The sequence below is a fragment of the Hemibagrus wyckioides genome, linkage group LG06, assembly GCF_019097595.1.
Source record: "Hemibagrus wyckioides isolate EC202008001 linkage group LG06, SWU_Hwy_1.0, whole genome shotgun sequence".
NCBI classification, from domain to species: Eukaryota; Metazoa; Chordata; class Actinopteri; order Siluriformes; family Bagridae; genus Hemibagrus; species Hemibagrus wyckioides.
Window position 1 is genome coordinate 4,727,967 of NC_080715.1, and position 19,106 is coordinate 4,747,072.

Sequence of the window (19,106 nt, forward strand, 5' to 3'; positions counted from 1 at the left end):
TCATTTATAAAATAATTTTAACCTACTGTATTCTTGACATTGTTATTCCTAAAGGCTAAGATGAAATAAAACTCAGGCAAATTCCACAAAGCCACAAATAAATAAGTAAATTATGGATTTAGTTTATAAATAAACTTAATAAAGTTTATTTCATTGACCTGGAAGCCAAGCAAAAAAAAAAAAAAAAAAAAAATCGGAATCTTTGCTATCTATTTAAAAAAATATATATTTTTAACAGTATTTTATAGAAATAGAACTCAGAAAGCACACATTCATCAATTTTGAAATGAAATATAAAATACAAATCCATTATAATACTAGTGTTTGTTAAGTAGTGATACGATTAATTCTATCCCACTCGAAACTTATCAAACATAACATACACTGATTTGCTTTAATGTGCTTGGCATCTGAACTGAGCTAAACTTCCAGTCACTCAGCGTTCCACCTGATCTAAGGTTTAACCCTCCCTTTAAATCAAACACAACAGACAATAGACTTCAGTGACTCTGTAGATGATGTATAATGTGCAACATAAACATCACAAGTTAAATACATGTTTGCCAAGGAGGAAAAAATACCATCTCTACACTCACAAAAAGTCAAAGAAAACATCTTCATACATTCATCAGGCTTTGTGAGTTTGATGAAATATGTGGTTTATGGGATGTATTCAGAGTATCTATAGGTTTAAAAGTGATGTCAATATTTACACAGGGAAGGTTCCTCCTATTCAGAGTCGACTTACGCACAGTTTTCCATTACGGCTTTTACTCTAGAACATTTTATTTCAGGAAATCCCATTTTTACTGTGAAATTCTATTCAGTTTAACATAAAAGCAAGAAAAATGAGATTAATATGATCCCAATGTAATAATAAATGTAATCTAAAGGTCTGAGAGCGTAAAGGATAATGAAATTGAGCAAAAGTTTGGATACTGAATGCTTTACTTTATTTGTTTATAATGTGTTTCTACAATTTCTAAAAAAATCCCAGATTTTCACACACACACACACACACATTAATTCACCAAATAATAAAATAGCATTTGATTCAGTACAGATAGTCAAATGTATGTGTGTATGTGTTGCAAGTTAATGGCTGAGTTGGTGCTCCGAGATCCAATGAAAGTCATCGAGATGGTCGAGATGTCCGTGGAAACCATGGACAAGCTTCAGACACAGTCTCCACTGTGGGACTTCCTCTTGGGGTTGCCAAATATCTTCCTGAAATCCACAGATCAGGAGACGATCATGGCTATAGCTGAGCAACTGATGGGGATGAAGCAGTGAGTAATTCATTTCCATCTGTCTTTCAGTGTGTAATTATCCACTGTAGCCTGATCTGTCAAGTTGCAAAAAGTATTGGCCCCCATCATTTACTTGAAGGAAGGGGATTAATACATGAGCAACACTGAGCAGATTCTGTTTGGCTCTAAAAGGGTTCAAGGGACACACTCTGGGCTTTGAAAATGATGCTTTTTTCCCATTAACTAATCTCCTACATGATGAGCACAACAATGTAACGTGTGTAAGATCTCAAAGACAAACAATTCTGAGCAAGACTTGAAACAGAAAAGTGCAAAAATTCCTGCAAATATTGTTTATCTGGATTTTTTCTCCTGTGCAGGATCCTATACAGGAATTGATTTAGGTTTGGTTTAGGTTGTTTTTCTGTGTTGTGGGGGAAATATTGCAATAATAAGGTGTAGAAAAGCTATAGAAAGTGTGGATTACTAACCTAGAAGAAGCCCAGAACATTTAAACATTAAGAGAAGGTCAAAAAAGTTGTTTGCGTGTTCATGCGTGTCCTTAAGGCTTCATTCGTATAAAAATCACAGCGTTTTCTCTCTTGCTTATCTGTAGGGCATTGAACTCATTTCAGAGCAGCTTCCAGCAGGCTAACGCTTCTATGGACATGCTGAACCCTGTCATCGATGAAGGCATCGAGCTCCTCAACTACCTCCAGAGCTGGAAGGGCAGAAGTATGTGATGTTCTCTCTGCTAGATGTTTGTCTCTGTTTGCTGAAGCTTGTTGACTGCTGTATAAAAAAATAGCACCGAGTCTGCAGGGGCTTTCGAAAACTTCATGCAAGGAAAGAGAAAGGAAACAGAAACCCTGGAGTGATGTGTGGTTTTATTGTCTGCCTTTAAAACCTGTAACATGACTTCGTGGGTGTCACTAATCCGGCCTAAACTTTCCATAGCAACCTGAATCAATTTACCAAATGATATTTGATATGTGATATAAGCTTGGAAATGTTAGAAGAGATATGGACACAGCAAACAATGCCCATTGTATTATTATTATTATTATTATTATTATTATTATTATTATTATTATTATTATTATTATTATTATTATTATTATGTTAGAAAGTCACTGGTTTTAGTAATTTATAAGAACTAATAATATGCTATAATAACTAACTGTAATAATTAATATAGCAATAACTTTATTGTTCAATACATTATTATCTTTACAGTTAAGATACAGTAACTTTAAAAACTTTACTGTGCTTTTTGAATAACTTCAGTAATAACTTTATAATAGCATTTTAAACTTGGAAGTACTTTATTCCTATCTTTATAGTAAAAGATAATTCCTCTGGTCATTTATTTTATCGTACTTTTCAATAGAAATAATTTGAGAGTAGAATTTTCCTGGACTGTAAAGTACTTTATCGTTACTGTATTTTTCTAGTGTTGATAGTAATTACTTTATATTAGAATTTAACTTTTTTATATAAATAAAATTTTAATTCATTCTATAGTAACAACCTCACAGTACTCTAATGTAGTAGATAGTAATTACAATAATAACTTTATAGTAGCACTTTACAATAATTTATTCATAACTTTACTTATAAAGTTTATAAATTTTTCTGTTTAACTTTACAGTACTGTATTACTATTTCCATAATAACTTTGTCTTACTGGTCAAATACCATTACAGTAATTTCTTTATAGTTCAGATTTAGTAACTGTACTGTAAACACTTTATTGTGCAGTAATTAATTTATAGTAGCATTTTAAACTTTGAAGTACTTTATTAGTATTTTTATAGTAAAACATCCTCCACTTATTTATTTTTACAATGTTTTTCTATTGCCTATAGTAATAACTTTATAGTCAAATTTTACAAACCTTTATTTAATTGAAATGAAATACAACTTTATAGTATCGATCATAACATAGTACATAGTAATTACAACAATAACTTTATAGTAGCACTTTACAGTAATTTATTAGTATATTTATTGTTAATTTTCCTGTTTAACTTTATAGTGCTAGATTTAGCACCATTTTCATAATAACTTTGTCCTACTGGTTAAATACCATTAGTCAAATCTTTTAGTATTGATTTAATAACTATACCAGGACATTGCTAAGTAACTGTACTGGTTAATTCATTACAGTAATACTGTATCTTTCTAGTAAATTTCTTTTTAAATAAACTTCATCATAACAACTTCATAGTAATATTTTAGCAAGTATAGTAATAACTTTATAATGTCACTTTATTAACTTTACAGTACTTTATTACTAACTTTATAGTAAAACTTAAATGTTCTGTTTTAATTATAGTTGATAGTAATAACTTTAAAGTTTGGTTGTAGTAGCTTCACCATAGTAGCTTAATCGTATCAGTTAACTATATTATATAGTATGTGGCATTTTTGACTAAATTTACAGTAATAAAACATATGTCAATTTTTACACTGATAGTAACGTTACACTGCCATTTTATTAACTTTACAGTATAAATCCCACATTCTTAACATTTTTGATTCCATTGTTAAACTTTATAGTTAGCAATCACTACATATTTTATTCAGAAGGTCAGCGCTAACAGGTAGCAATAGATTAAAAAACTATATCTTTCCAGTTAACAGTACACAAATATTAGTACTTATATGACAGGATCCAAGACCAAAACATAGCATAATGTACTAGTGCACAATGGTACTACTATCAGCATATACAAGAGAAGTGTGTATTTCAATGTGTGTGATTTCATGCTTGTTTACTTTTCCAACCCCATACAGATGTTAACATTCCCTTGGCTAAAGTACTGACGACGTCCAACATGTCTCTAATTAGTCCTGAAATGGCCAACCTGCAGATTCCCCTAAATCAGGTACGGCACATTGCCCTAATGAACATCAGTAACACTGAAGAGACATGTTTATACCCTCTACAAAAGTCTGCTGGGAAAAACTTGTACTTGTACTGTACTTAGTCCAAAATTTACTACAGGAAATCTGGAAATCTATAAATATTCATCATAAGATTAGGATCAATTCAGTTATTATATAAATTTGCTTTATACTTACTATATTAATCTGTACAGTAATTACATTATAATGCCATTGTAGCACCTTTACAGTAAACATTATCGTACCGTTATAGTAACTTTTCTTACATATCTATTTGCTTTTGGTGATATTAATGCAATAGCATTAGCACTAGCAAACCCCAGATGTTCCTGATTATGTAAGAAAACTATACATCTGGTCATCTGCCTAACGAGTTACTGAGAATGTACTAAATTTCTGACCTTTTTGTTTCCCTCAGGTGCTCGTATTGTTCAACAGAACCACCTTCTCTGAGTTTTTGTGCACCAACAGATCTTTCTGTGACAGCCAAGAAGCCGACATTATTTATGAATGGATAGATCAAGAAAAAGTTGCTCTACAGGTGCATTTTTCAAATAATATTAGCATTCTTGTAAAAAGCAACCTATTGGCTGGCTACAGAAGATAAATAGTGGCTTTACATAACTGGGTGAAAGGCCTCGCTTCTTTATCTGATCTGTGGGCTTTGTTAGATCATGGAACTTCACATTTCAGTCTTTTATATTAATAATAATAGATATAAAGCACTATGAACACTTTCTATTTGCCGACCGAAATTCATTGAAGCTTCATAGATGCAACAGATGTAACAGATCTTGTAATTATTCTCATAAGGATAATTAATAATATCTCATTTCATAAAGACAAAGTCACACGGTACATAAAATCTTGAGTGACATGATAGACATAGGTTGACATAGAGCTTCAAATAACGTTCATGCAGTGTTAATGAATGTGTTGTGCTGGTACAAAATACATTTCCTTCAAAGAACATGAGCTCATGAGTTTTGACATTTAAAGTCTGGTATAAATCATGACTTAAGGCTTTATAAACGTTAAACACACACTTACTGATATGTTATAAAGGCTAAATGTAAGTAGCTTTCAAATGAAGTGTTATTCACTGTCATTTTTATTGCTTTGCCTGTCTGTTCCGAGCTGATAGTTGAGCAGAAATTGCAGGTCACATGCATGATGAGATCATTTTTTAAATGTTTTTCAGCATTTTTTTTACTTTTTGTGAAAGCTGTCTTAATGATGTGTTTCATTACCAGGTGTTGTTGACCTGGAGTCAGTCTGCGACTTCTCCAGCAGATATTTCCTTTGCTAAACACATTCTGGGTCAATTTGGCGTTTTCACGAACGGACCTAACGAAGACTTCGAGAATGGAGCCAGCCAGCCAGCAACAATGCAGGAACAAGTGTATGCTCTTAATTTATAAATAATTTTTCTACTTTTCTAATTTTTTTCTCCACTTTTTGAACATTGTTTTTATATACCTGTGCTTTCTACCGATCATGACTATGCACTAATCCTGATGAAGGCTACACCCTTTACAGGTCAAAAGTAACGTCATTTAAAGTGCACTTCAAAGCGTAGGCCATTCTTCTGTCACACAATTCCTGTTATGATCCAATAAGTATCACAGTTAGATAACATTCCTCTGCTGCTTCCTGACTCATTTACTATAAATAGAAACTGTAACCTGAGGTAATGTGGAGTCGATGTTACAGAATGAACTGTACGTGCTAATATTTTGTTCTTATTAGTTACAGTTTGATATTACAGTGTAGTGTGCTGGTATGATACATGATACAGTGAAATACGGATGCAAGAAATTTGCGTCGGCATGCAAAGCTTTTTCGGCTTATGAATGAACTGAACCGAACGCCAGCTAAGTTGCGCATACGTCCGGGAGCCGATCAAAACCTGTTAGTTCTATTTTTAGCCCAAGCTTGGTGGCATGACTCCCTGTGAGGAGCCTTCACATGGAATGCTTGGCTTGGGTCAGTTCTTTGTAAGCAGCCATACAGTTTACATACACTTCTGGCTGGAACGGATTATCTGCATTTACATTATTTCTTATGGAAAAATTCATTTCGCAAGACATTCACATTAAGAACTCACCTCCAGAACAAATTAAATTCATATGCAAAGGTTTCACTGTATAGTGGGTTGTGTTGCTGCTTTGTCTCTCCAGTAGTGTGTGAGGTTTTGCAGGTTCTATTTTGTCCATGCGAGTTTCCTCTGGGTTCTCTGGTTTTCTTCCACCTCCCAAAAAACATACCAGTAGGTGGTTTGTGGCCAGTGATAGACTGGCACCTCATACAAGATATATTCCTGCCTCACATACAGTGTTCTGGATCAATGGAGGCCCTGACCAGGATAAAGTACCTGGCTATCAGTGGGTTCCTTTAATATAAAATTCAAGAAATACACATTGCTATAAAGCAGTTTAACAGGAAAGCAGATTGGGATTGCTAATGACCAAGTTGTTGTTTGTCTCTATATTTGAATATACGTAAATGAGCACTCATTTCTCTACTTTCTATATTTCCTGTCTGTACAGATTCCTAGGGATTGGGAATACAGTGATGAGCATGCTGAGTGGAACACCAGGCTGGCATTACATTCAAATTCTCATGATGGGAGCTCATTCCACCATGAGGTTTGCCAGAGCAGCAATGGAGAGCCAGCTGGGTATTTAAATACTTCTCAGTCTTCAGAGACTCTTCTTGGAAATAAAGTAAAGATTAGCTCCATGTACAGGCAGTAATGTATGATTGTTTCATTTGTTTTGCAGCTCATGTCCAACCACTGCTGCACAATCCAGAGAATCTCCAGGCGATCCTCATCGAGCATGAAACTGCAATGCATAACATGACACCTTGGTTGGATGTGGGTGAGAAGGTACATACAGTCGAAAATATTCCAAAGTTTATCCAGTGAGACATATAGCTGAGGGCTAGAGCTGTACTCAAAGGCCATAAAGTTGGAACTTGCTTGGATTTAACCACACACAATGATTCATTGTTTGTACAGAGGGGAAATAGGTAGGACTTTCTACCCGAGGCTCCTAAATGGAGGATTAGGGTCCAGATATATGTGAAAGACAATTGTTAGCATTTTCCTAGAAAACAATTCTTGGTTCGAGGAACTGTAGGTCTCTATGTCTAGAACCTATATATATCTGGGAATTTCTGGTTCCTAGAACCCTGTTTTCTTGAAGTTTTGAGAAACTTTTAAGGTTAACATAATTTAAAAACATTCCTCCAACATTTTCCAGTCTTTACATGAGGTTAGTTTGGTGGGAATGATGTGTAAACAAATAAGAATGATCACATCATGCTTGCAGAACACAGCAGAAACAACTTATTTGTAACCTTAATTTTTTTTTAACAAGAATTTTATTGCTCTGTGCATGATCTCATTTGTATATTTACTGCTGTCTGAGATTTATTTTTCTTATTTATTTATCTTGCAGCTGAATCAGATATCCAGTGTCATGAATGGCACTTTGGTGTACAACGTCACACCTGCTATGATCCTGACCGAATGGCACAGGTTATACAACACTGCACAACAGTTCATTAACACCATCATGGCGGCTGTTCAACTTTTCCAGGACAAACTGTTCAGTCAGTTTCCACATAACTCAACCATCGACTGGACCGAGATTCTTCTAAACAGGTTAGAAAAACTGCTATACAGTGGAACCTCGGCATACGAATGTCCTCCCTTATGAATTTTTGCCTTAAGAATTGAAATTTTGCAAGGAATTATCGGCATATGAAACATTTTCGGCATACAAGTGACCCGAACTGAACGCTGGCTAAGTTACACATATGTCCAGAAGCCATTCAAAACTTTTTTGCATCAGTGGAAAGCCAAGTGAAGCCAACCGAAGCAAGTTTACAATTTTTTTTTCATTCAGTGAAAGCTGTTTGGAAAGAGTCAACCCACGATACCAACATTAATTTCAGCATGCGTTTAAAAGCTAGGTGATTTTTCGGGTGTGTTTTTGTTGACAGATTGGTGGTGTGGGTGGTCTGTTCTATTTTTAGCCCAAGCTTGGTGGCACGACTTCCTGTAAGGACCCTTGACATGGAACGCTTGGCTTGGGTCAGTTCTTTGTAAGCAGCCATACAGTTTACATACGCTTCATATTGGTTATATTGATCATTTTTTTTGGGTGGCTGGAATGGATTATCTGCATTTACATCATTTCTTATGGGAAAATTTTGCAATACAAATATTTGCCTTAAGAACTCACCTCTAGAACGAACTAAATTCGTATGCCGAGGTTCCACTGTACTGTAAATTGAAGTACTGTACAAATTTGCTCTAGTATGTGTTATAAAAATATGACATTCTGCTCTTTGCCTTCTAGTACTTTGGAGGAGTTTGCATTTGTGGGGCCAGTACTTCAGAACAGCAGTCACTGGTCAGCCATGGAGACACACTTCCAAATGGCACACTGGATCATGACCTTCCAACCTAATATCACCGCACCACCAAACTGTGAGTGATTTTTCAGAACATACACATGGGATAATGTTCTCACCAACAATAATGAATAAGGATCAAGGAAGGTTTATTGTCATTCCAAAACATGTGGTACATGAAAGGGAACGAAACTAATTACTGAGGTGCTGCAGATTCCGTTTATATACCTACAACATTATTTTAAATTCCTTAAATCATAAAGATGAATCCATAAGCAGTATTCAGTAACTACAACGTTGGTAGACTTGAAGAATATAAATATAGACCTGATGATAGCTCTAGGGAATGTAAAATGCTAACAATCTCAGCAGTAATCTTGACACAATCCTGTTATCATGTTACATGCATAAACAAGCAATCAGACATTTTTAGCATGCTGTTAATATGATCAGACAAAAAAATTACCCCTTGCCAGTCTGGTTATAGTCCATTTTAATGTATGTTATAACATGCAGATTTAGCTCAAATTCAAGCTTGTCCTCCGTCTCTAGCATCAACTGTGCACAGCATTTTAATTGTCTCTTCAGTGCCTGACCTTGTTGACCAGCTCACACTACAGATCAAATGTTTTTAAGTCTTAGGAGCCATCTGATTGATCCAGAGCAAGATTAGAAGGCTTAAGATTAACTCATTTTCTCCCCAACTCCACCTGACACCTTATTATCTGAGCAAGCATATGGTTCTGATCGAAATCCCATCCTGACAAATTTGCTGCTAAATTTGATTTGGCAGATCAGGGATAAAATCAAGGCTAAAGCCTTGTGGTGTACTGTATGTCAAGCGCAAGAGGGGACGGACTTGTGCTTGGCAAAAAAACCTTGAGAATTCTAATAAATTGTTGTATTTGAGACATCATATTCCACTATTCTTGATCATGTAACCTGTAGAAACTTTATTCTAAAACTGCCAGTTTATTCAAAAACAAAAAAAAACCCTAATAGATAAATGTAATGGACCAATTAAGAAAAAAGAGCTTTCAGATTCTTGAGGCCAGGTCAGTGTGTTATATATTTAGCTACAAGAAAATGATTCCTTTTCCCCTTTACCCAGGCACGTTTACCCCAAATGATACTATCTGCCAGATGAGATTTACGTGGGAGGGGTTTATTCCAGTGGTTGGATCTCTTCTTCAAGAAATCAGGGAGAATCCAAGAGCTCTTCTCAGGTAGGAGAATTTATTTCTGGGCATTTCATTTCATCTGGTGCCTCACTGTATTTCAGCAATAGAATCATCATCACATTTGTCAATGTTTTTTTTTTTTTTTATTTTTTTTTTTACATTTTTGCCCTGCATTTAGACCCATCCAGGGAGCAGAGTTCCTGCTGAAAAGCGTCATGATGGACACCTACATGAATCATCTACAGGAGTTCCACAACAGCATTGGACAAATTCATCCTGGTGTGTCACCGCAGAACCTCTCAATGGGTGTCATCGACTTGGTCAATCAGTACCTACAGTTTCTCCTGAATATCCCACCCCCTGACAAGCTAGATGAAGACCTCTTGCTTGTCATGTTGAATGACACTTTGGTAGACTTTGGCCTGGGACATTTAGGGGATCTATGGTCAGAGGATTCAAACTACAGTAAACCCAATGCTGTGGTTCATAACATCCTTCATTTCTTGAGTCCAGAGTCCATTCAGATGCTTAACAGTGAAGGGAAGTTTACAGTTCTGTGTGCCATCCTACAAGAACTCTTGGTTCCTGAAGAACATATACAATTTGAAGGTGTTTTTAACCATACACATGCTCTGTTTGAAGATTTGGCATTGTGTGCAGCTAGTGGAGAAGACTGCCTGTCTGATGTTTCACAGCTTTTCCAGATGCTATCTTCACTTGAGGAAATGTTGCCACCGGGAGAAGATGGAAATTTCACCATGATGCCCATTAAGTACAATATGACATGGTCTGTTGCTGGTCATATGCTTCACCTCCTTCTACCATGGAACATGTCAGAATCTTCTTCATATACAATGGACAATGTCAGTGAGATCATGTTTCTCTTTGAACAGTTGTCTGGCTCACACAATTTCAATGCTAACAGCTCTCAGGAAGACCTGCAAGCGTTAAATATCACAATTTTTGATTTGGCAAATTTCACACATCTATCAGAAGGTTCTTGCATGTCTCAGCTACTCTCAAAGCTCATAAAGCTCATCGAAATCTCACAGTGCCTGAACCCTCTGCTCCACGACCGAGCATCTCAGATTGGTTCCAGAGTACCAGAATGCACCATGCAGATTATTGAGGGGTTAATAGGTTTTCTTCAGGCCATACCCATGTTGGAAGGCTTCCATCCGCATCTTACCTCCTTTCTTAATATGGTGTTTGATGAAGCCATGGAGTTAAGGAACATGTCTAGCCTAGAGACTGATTTGTCTGGAATGAAAGAAGAACTCTTGTCAGGGGGGTCAAACAACACAAAACTCAATGCTTTGGTTATGAACATTGTCCAGCTGTTGAGTCCAGAGTCCATTCAGATGCTTAACAGTGAAGGGAAGTTTACAGTTCTGTGTGCCATCCTACACGAACTCTTGGTTCCTGAGGAACATATACAATTAGAAGGTGTTTTCAACCATACACATGCTCTGTTTGAAGATTTGGCATTGTGTGCAGCTAGTGGAGAAGACTGCCTGTCTGATGTATCACAGCTTTTCCAGATGCTATCTTCACTTGATCAAATGATGCCACCGGGAGAAGATGGCAATTTCACCATGATGCCCATCAAGTACAATATGACATGGTCTGTTGCTGGTCATATGCTTCACCTCCTTCTACCATGGAACATGTCAGAATCTTCTCCATATGCAATGGACAATGTCAGTGAGATCATGTTTATCTTTGAACAGTTGTCTGGCTCACACAATTTCAATGCTAGCACCTTTCAGGAAGACCTGCAAGCCTTAAATATTACTATTTTTGATTTGGCAAATTTCACACATCTATCAGAAGGTTCTTGGATGTCTCAGCTACTCTCAAAGCTCATGGAGCTTGTTGAAATCTCACAGTGTCTGAACCCTCTGCTCCACAACCGAGCATTTCATATTGGTTCCAGAGTACCAGAGTGCACCATGCAGATTATTGAGGGGTTGATTGGTTTTCTTCAGGCCATACCCATGTTGGAAGGTTTCCATCCGAATCTTACCTCCTTTCTTAATATTGTGTTTGATATAGCCATGGAGTTAAGGAACATGTCTAGCCTAGAGACTGATTTGTCTGGATTGAAAGAAGAACTCTTGTCAAACAACACAAAACTCAATGCTGTGGTTATGAACATCGTCCATCTGTTGAGACCAGAGTCCTTTCATATGCTTCAGAGAGAGGGAAAGTTTGCAGTGACACATGCCATCTTGCATGAACTTGAAGCACTCTTCGAAGATGAGCAGCAAATCTATTTAGAAGGTTTTCTCAATTACACACATGGTCTGTTTGAAGATTTGGCATTCTGTGGTCAAGACTGTCTGTCTGGAGTGTCACAGATTTTCCAGATGCTATCTTTACTTAATGAAAGCATGTCAGTGGGAGAAGGTGGCAATTTCACAATGATGCCCATTGAAAGCAATATGACTTTCTCTGTTGCTGCTCATATTCTTTCCCTTCTCCGGCCATGGAACATTTCAGAATCTTCTCCATATAGGATGGACAATCTAAGTGAGATCATCTACTTCCTTGAGCAGTTGTCTGGTTCACCAAATCTCAGCATCAACAACATTCAAGAACTGCTCGAAGCCTTGAATCTCACAATGTTTGATTTAGAACAATTCTTTCAACAATCAGAAACTTCTTCCATCTCTCTGCTCCTTTCAAAGCTCATGGACCTTGTTAACAGCTCAGAATGCATGAGGCCTCTTCCTCCTGGCCCTTCATCACATACAGGCTCCACAGTGCCGGAATGCAGCATGAAAATTATTGAGGGGTTAATAGGTTTCTTTCACACAATTCCCATGTTTGATTGCTTCCAGACAAATTTTACATCCACTTTAAAGATGGTGTATGATGAAGCAATGGAGTTGAGGAACATTTCTAGCTTGGAGTCTGATCCGCTTAAAGTGACAGAAGAAGTATTTGAACTAATTCTGGAAAGTATCAGACAGAACCTTGAAAATCTCGATGTGGAAAATGTGACTTCTATCGAAACAGAGCTTGATACAGTGGAGAGACTTTTAAAGGTGGTATTTGAAGAAGAATACCACTACCCATACAATATGATCAATTCTACATTGATGACACAGCAGGCCTATGCTCAGAAGATGTATAAAGAAATCACCTTGTGGTACCTGCATAACCTGGAGAATGCCACAAGTGACAGCATGTTCAGAGAGATTCTTTACCCATTTATCCAGATGTCAGAAATGATGGCCACAATCCATGCTGCTCATTCAAATTTCTCCACACTGGTGTCCAATGAGATCCAGAACTTAACCGTCCATGTTCAACCTCCTCTAAATGGCGAAGATCTGAATCAGATCAGCAATGCAATACTATCTTTAATACAGGGTCATCTACAGTTGATAAAGATGAACCTTGATCTTCAACAGACCTTTTATGATTCCATGGGTTTACAAACTAATACAAGTATACCTATTGACATTGAAGCTGAGCTCCAAAACTACCACAACATGATACAAAGTTGGATCACAAACCCACAAATGACACTTGCCTTTAGCAAAATATTCCAGTGGAACAATAATTTGACTGATTTCACTATTCCAGCTATGGATCTTGAAGAGCTGATGCAAGCCTTGGCGCCACTGCTTTCCCCAGAGGAGCAGGTGTATATCAACAAAACTGATCAAGTCTTACAGTCTCTGAAGTATACCTTGATGCTAGGCCAAACAGACTCCGGTCTCCAGAGTGAAAACTTCACTGAAGCCATCATGGATTCTTTGAGAGTCTTCTTGGACAATATGTTCAATTACACAGATACGACATACACAAACAATGATATCATTGAAGTTGTCTACAACACAGTTCAACTACTGCTAAGCCCTAATATCAGCCATGCTCAAACTCAGCAGCTCATCATACAAGTTGCACAAGAGATGGAAAGCTTTGTCACTTCCATTGCTCCAGATTCGGCTGAGGTGTTGACTCCTAGCATCCAGAGCCTCATATCAACTATAAACAGTATCTCAAATCCTGGTGAACCTACCCAGTGGAATGAAGCGTAAGTGAAGGAATGAATGAATGAATGAATGAAAGGCTAAAGGAAATAATTCACACTTCATGTACTTTCAAAATCAATTAAGACTTGCATGTTGTGGCTAGGTCTTGGTTCGGCCACAGGTATTTGCTAAAAGCTCTTGACTTTCATAAGCATGATCAGACTGACATAACCATGTCATAATCATCTAAAGGCAATTGACATACAGTATACTGGCATATTTAACTTCCTTTGATCCCATAACTTGCTAAAAGTAATTGACTTTTATTTTAATTGAGTCAGCAGATAGACTTTAATTAACTCCACATAATAAGACTGACATAACCTTGTTATAAAGCATCTTCATGACCTGTCATGGTGACTTTGTCTTCTTTTGACCCCAAAATATGCCAAAATTATTGAAATTCATTTCATTATTAGTGGTCAGTTCAGAAAATAACTCGTAAAAAGAACCACTGCATCATAAGACCAACATAACCATGTTATAAAGGCATCATAACAACTCTTATGATTTGTTATTTTAATGAATCCTTATTAGCACAACATGGTCATGTTAATATTACATGTTAATGTTAACTGCCATGTTATTTGTTGCCATGGCAGCCTATCATGTAGCTTATTCTGTGCCTGACATTATGACAGCTGCTTTATAACAACTGTTCATAACATGTTATGAAGTACACAGTCGCCTTTGTAGCTGTCATGTATGAGACTTTAGGGCATCGTGGCAGAATTTCTAATATCGTTACACATAATAGTTGTGCTTTGAATCAATGGCTATAAAGTCTATAAATGGCTATAAACTCTATTCTAACTTAATGCTTATGACATGTTTAAGACAAATCTAAGACAGCATCATGAATGTCATAATACTTGCCATAACACTTGTTACCTTGAGCACCATTTGCAAATTTACCATGTGACATTTGATAATTTGTAGACATAAGTTAATCTGTTACTTGCTATAACAGTTGTGATGAAGTATATATATTATAAAACAATGTATGCATTATAAGTTGTCAAAGCAGGAACCATGATGTTTATTATGAAACGTTTGTCCAATATGTAATTGTGTCCATATGACTATTATGCTAATTTAGATAGTGGGCATTAGCTGCCATAACAGACTTATGTCATCTTTAATGACATGTTTATGACATGATTATGTCAGTCTTATGATGCATGGTTAAAGTTAAGTGTTCTTCACCAAATGACAGCAGAATTTGCTTACATTATTTTTTTAGCAAGATAAATGCTACAGGAACTTGTTTAAATTAAATTAATTTAATCTTTTAATTAAATGTAAATATTTCTCTTTTAGCTTTGTGGCAATGATGGAGGAAATCCAGAGTTCTCTGCCTTCCAACAGCACAGCCAACACCTACATATCCTCAATACTGGACATCGCCAACTACATTCTGAACCCCAAGCAAGGTACGTTCTTTCACTAGAAACCTGAAAATGCTCAGTTCTGGTACACTTATTCAAATAAAATATGGCAAAAGTTTGTACACCCTTAAGACAGTAGGAATAGGGATGTGGTAGCTCAGTAGTTAAGGTGTTGGACTGTCAGAAGGTTCTGAGTTTGAATCCCAGGTCTTTAGGACAACCTTAGGACCCCTAGGACAGTATAAAGAGTGCAAAAGTTTGTACACCCTTAGAACAGTTTGAGTAGTGCTGTGGAAATGGAGTGCAAAAGTTTGTACTCCCTTAGGACAGTATGAATAGGGATGTGGTACATTAGTGGTTAAAGTGTTGGACTATCGGAAGGTCCTGAGTTCGAATCCCAAGTCTTTAGGACAACCTTAGGACCCTTAGGACAGTATGAAGAGTGCAAAGGTTTGTACATCCTTAGGACTATATGAATAGGGATGTGGTAGCTTAGTGGTTAAGGTGTTGGACTACTGATTGGAAGGTTCTGAGTTTGAATCTCAGGTCTTTAGGACCCTTAGGACAGTATGAAGAGTGCAGAAGTTTGTACATCCTTAGGACAGTTTAGAGAATGCAGGTAGCATAGTGGCTAAGGTGTTGGGCTACTGATAAGAAGGTTGTAAGTTTAAATCCCAGGTTTTCAGGGCAACCTTAGGACCCCTAGGACAGTATGAAGAGTGCAAAGGTTTGTACAACCTTAAAGATAGTATGATTAGTGTTATGGAAATGGAGTGCAAAAGTTTGTACACCCCTAGGACAGTATAAATGAGATGTGGTAGCTTAGTGGTTAAGGTGTTGGACTATCGGAAGGTTTTGGGTTTGAATCCTAGATCCATCAGGCTGCCACTGCAGGGACCCTGAGCAAGGCCCTTAACCCTCAGTTGCTCAGTTGTATAGATAAATTGAGATCAATTGTAAGTCACTCTGGATAAGGGCGTCTGCCAAATGCCAGAAATGTAAATGAGTAGTGCTGTGGAAATGGAGTGCAAATGTTTGTACAATCTTAGGACAGTATGAAGAGTGCAAAAGTTTGTACACCCTTAGGACAGTATGAGTAGTGCTGTGAAAATGGAGTGTGTTAGGTTTTCCTTTGTTATTACAAATCATCCAAAGTAGTGTATGTTTATAGTAAAACAAACAAGCAAACAAACAAGCAAATGAGTAATCAAAGTAAAAGAAACAACATTGTTCAAAAGTGCATGTATCCTTGTATTCTACCTGCTTCAGATTAGGTCTCGAGCTGCCCCCAAACAAACAAACAATTTGATAGATGAATATTTACACTGCATTTTTCTTCCACAACAATTTTTGTCGTCATGTTGAAGACAACAAGCATGTAATTAAAATTTGGATATTAGATTTCACTCATATTTATTGTTTACTTGTTTGTTTATTTATTTACTTGTCAAATCTGTTAAAAAATTCTTCTCGCATATAGATTAATGATTTCTTGAATAATGGTCAACATGTTCCAACAAGTAACGTCTTCTAAAAGGTCTGGAAACCAAGCTTGTCTTGGGAAAAATAAAATAAGATAATTGAATAAATAATAAATAAAATAATAAATACAAACAAACAAACAAATGAATTTGGTGTTTATATAATTTTTTAAAAATTATTTATTATTAATTTTTAGGTTTGTTATTTTAAAGAATAAACCCACGATTTACTTTAAACTTCATTGGAATATTATTATTATTATTATTATTATTATTATTATTATTATTATTATTATTATTATTATTATTATAAATGTTTTTTTTGGGGGGGGTGTTTGTTTGTTGATTTAATGGCAGCTTAATTAAGCATTTTTTACCTAAAATAAAGGTACTTTTTTTTGTTGTTCCTTTTTTGTCCTTAACTCTGTGTGTGTGTGTGTGTGTGTGTTTTAACTCAACCTCCTCTCTGAATACTCTGAATGTTTCTGTGATTTAATGCTTATCAGAGTTTGTATGTTCATCTCACTCAGGAAACGCAAGTTTGTGGGCGAGCGTAGCTGATCTGAATCCTGACAACCTCGATAATGTTACACAACAGGTGAGGTCCCTCTGGTTATTTGTCCTTGCAGCAGAAATGTGTTTAGTCATGGTCATGTGATTCACATTGTTGTCACACAACAGTGAGTCACTGCTTTGGTGTATTAATGTAATTCCATTACATGTGGGTAAAGAAAAAAAATTCATCCTGATATACTGTATAGCATCTGATATCTGAGAAGTTATGTGAGTTTAAAAGTTTAAACAAAGCCTGACACTGGAGACTCCTTCCAAATGTAAATGAGCTGTTGCTATAGCAACGGCAACAAACTGAGTACAATGATATAGACATTTTTTTGCTCCACAGCTTTCCGGTCTCCTGGATTTCGTTCTCCCGTTCTTTATGGACCACAACGGAACAGATCTGACCCCTGAATCTGCTCAAGCTCTGACCGGCTATATCCCGATTCTCATCCAGATCTTTTCAAGGACACCGGACCAGCTGACGTTTCAGAGGTAATCTCAATCAATGAATCGGTTATTTAATCTGGAGAGTACGTGCATACAGCTGAGCCTGTGTTTATTCAACAGGCTGGAAAACATGACAACAGCTCTTCTGTCGCACCTGATGACCACACCCACAGGGAACTCTCTGCCATTTGCTCTAGATCTCATCAGGAATGTCGCCACATCCCTGGTGCAAAGCGTGCGAGTGCAAACCGGTAAGATAAGAGGCTTGTCACGTACGACACAACAAAGCCATTAATAATGAGAGCTAGTTTAATTCCCATAATGAACATTCATTACTGCATTAATTTATTCACAAAAACACTGAAGGAATTAACATTATCAAAACACATGGAATAATAAAATACACCTGTATGGACTGATGTTCATTCATTACATCATTAAATCTAATAATAAAACACTGGGTGTTGTGATGGGATAGGAAATTTTTTTGCTATTTTATAAATTTTGTACATCTAATACTGAGAAAGTTCACTCCTGATGCCTCTTATTGCAGGTTATAGCAGATATAATCACTCATTCCCTCACCAGAAATTCTATTTTCCCTCTCTGGATGGTAATAAGCTACGAGTTTACCTCTGACCGGTCCCTCCAAGATTTGGGGCTTTTACAAAACTTTAAAAGTTTTGTAGAAAATGTGCCTGCATGGGTTTACTCCGGGTTCTCCGGTTTCCTCCCACAGTCCAAAAACATGTACATTAGGTTGATTGGTGATTCTAAAAAATTACCCGTAGGAGTGAGTGTGTGTGTGTGTGGTTGTCTGTCTATATGTGTGGCCCTGTGATGGACTGGTGACCTGTCCAGGGTGTACCCCTGCCTTTCGCCCAATGTGTGCTGGGATAGGCTCCAGCTGACCCCCGTGACCTAATTATGAATAAAGCAGGCATAGATAATGGATGGATGGATGGATGGATGGATGTTAAAAACGTGTGCTGTTCGAATCCAGGTGAACGATCCGTTGCTATGGAAACACCAACATTTTAGAACAAGTGCATGGAATAAACCTTATACCTTCTGACCCATCAGAGTCCATTGAGGATTGATGACTGTGGTGTAAAACGAGCACAAAAAATTTGAGATGTGTTCAGTTGTATGTAGTTGAATAAAGTCAGTTCGTTTAAAGATTGTGAGAGTACGCTAACAGAGAACCTGTGTTTTTTCCCGTTCAGAGCTCTTCTCCAGTCTCTCGGATGTTTTCTCTGACGTGGACGCCAGTAACATTTCTCTCGTCATTGACGAACTGCTTCAGGCCTTCCGGTCCACTCTAGAAGCCACACTACAGGTCACACCCGCATTCCTTTCTCATTCATTAGCACTTTTGTGTTTTCTTTTGCATGTATTTAAAAGTTAAAAGTCTGTT

General features: G+C 36.8%; 1 protein-coding gene across 1 annotated transcript in view; it reads left to right on the forward strand.

Moving 5' to 3' along the window:
- Positions 1–19,106, forward strand: part of abca12 (ATP-binding cassette, sub-family A (ABC1), member 12) — a 99,786-nt gene that overhangs the window by 17,252 nt on the left and 63,428 nt on the right. The window contains exons 8-23 of the mRNA XM_058393192.1: positions 1,096–1,289; positions 1,867–1,985; positions 4,050–4,141; positions 4,579–4,701; positions 5,414–5,562; positions 6,710–6,840; positions 6,944–7,050; positions 7,625–7,830; positions 8,531–8,661; positions 9,697–9,811; positions 9,945–13,814; positions 15,133–15,245; positions 17,212–17,279; positions 17,586–17,734; positions 17,810–17,940; positions 18,916–19,028. Coding sequence (XP_058249175.1) covers positions 1,096–1,289; positions 1,867–1,985; positions 4,050–4,141; positions 4,579–4,701; positions 5,414–5,562; positions 6,710–6,840; positions 6,944–7,050; positions 7,625–7,830; positions 8,531–8,661; positions 9,697–9,811; positions 9,945–13,814; positions 15,133–15,245; positions 17,212–17,279; positions 17,586–17,734; positions 17,810–17,940; positions 18,916–19,028 — 5,811 coding nt within the window. The remainder of the gene's footprint in view (positions 1–1,095; positions 1,290–1,866; positions 1,986–4,049; positions 4,142–4,578; positions 4,702–5,413; positions 5,563–6,709; positions 6,841–6,943; positions 7,051–7,624; positions 7,831–8,530; positions 8,662–9,696; positions 9,812–9,944; positions 13,815–15,132; positions 15,246–17,211; positions 17,280–17,585; positions 17,735–17,809; positions 17,941–18,915; positions 19,029–19,106) is intronic.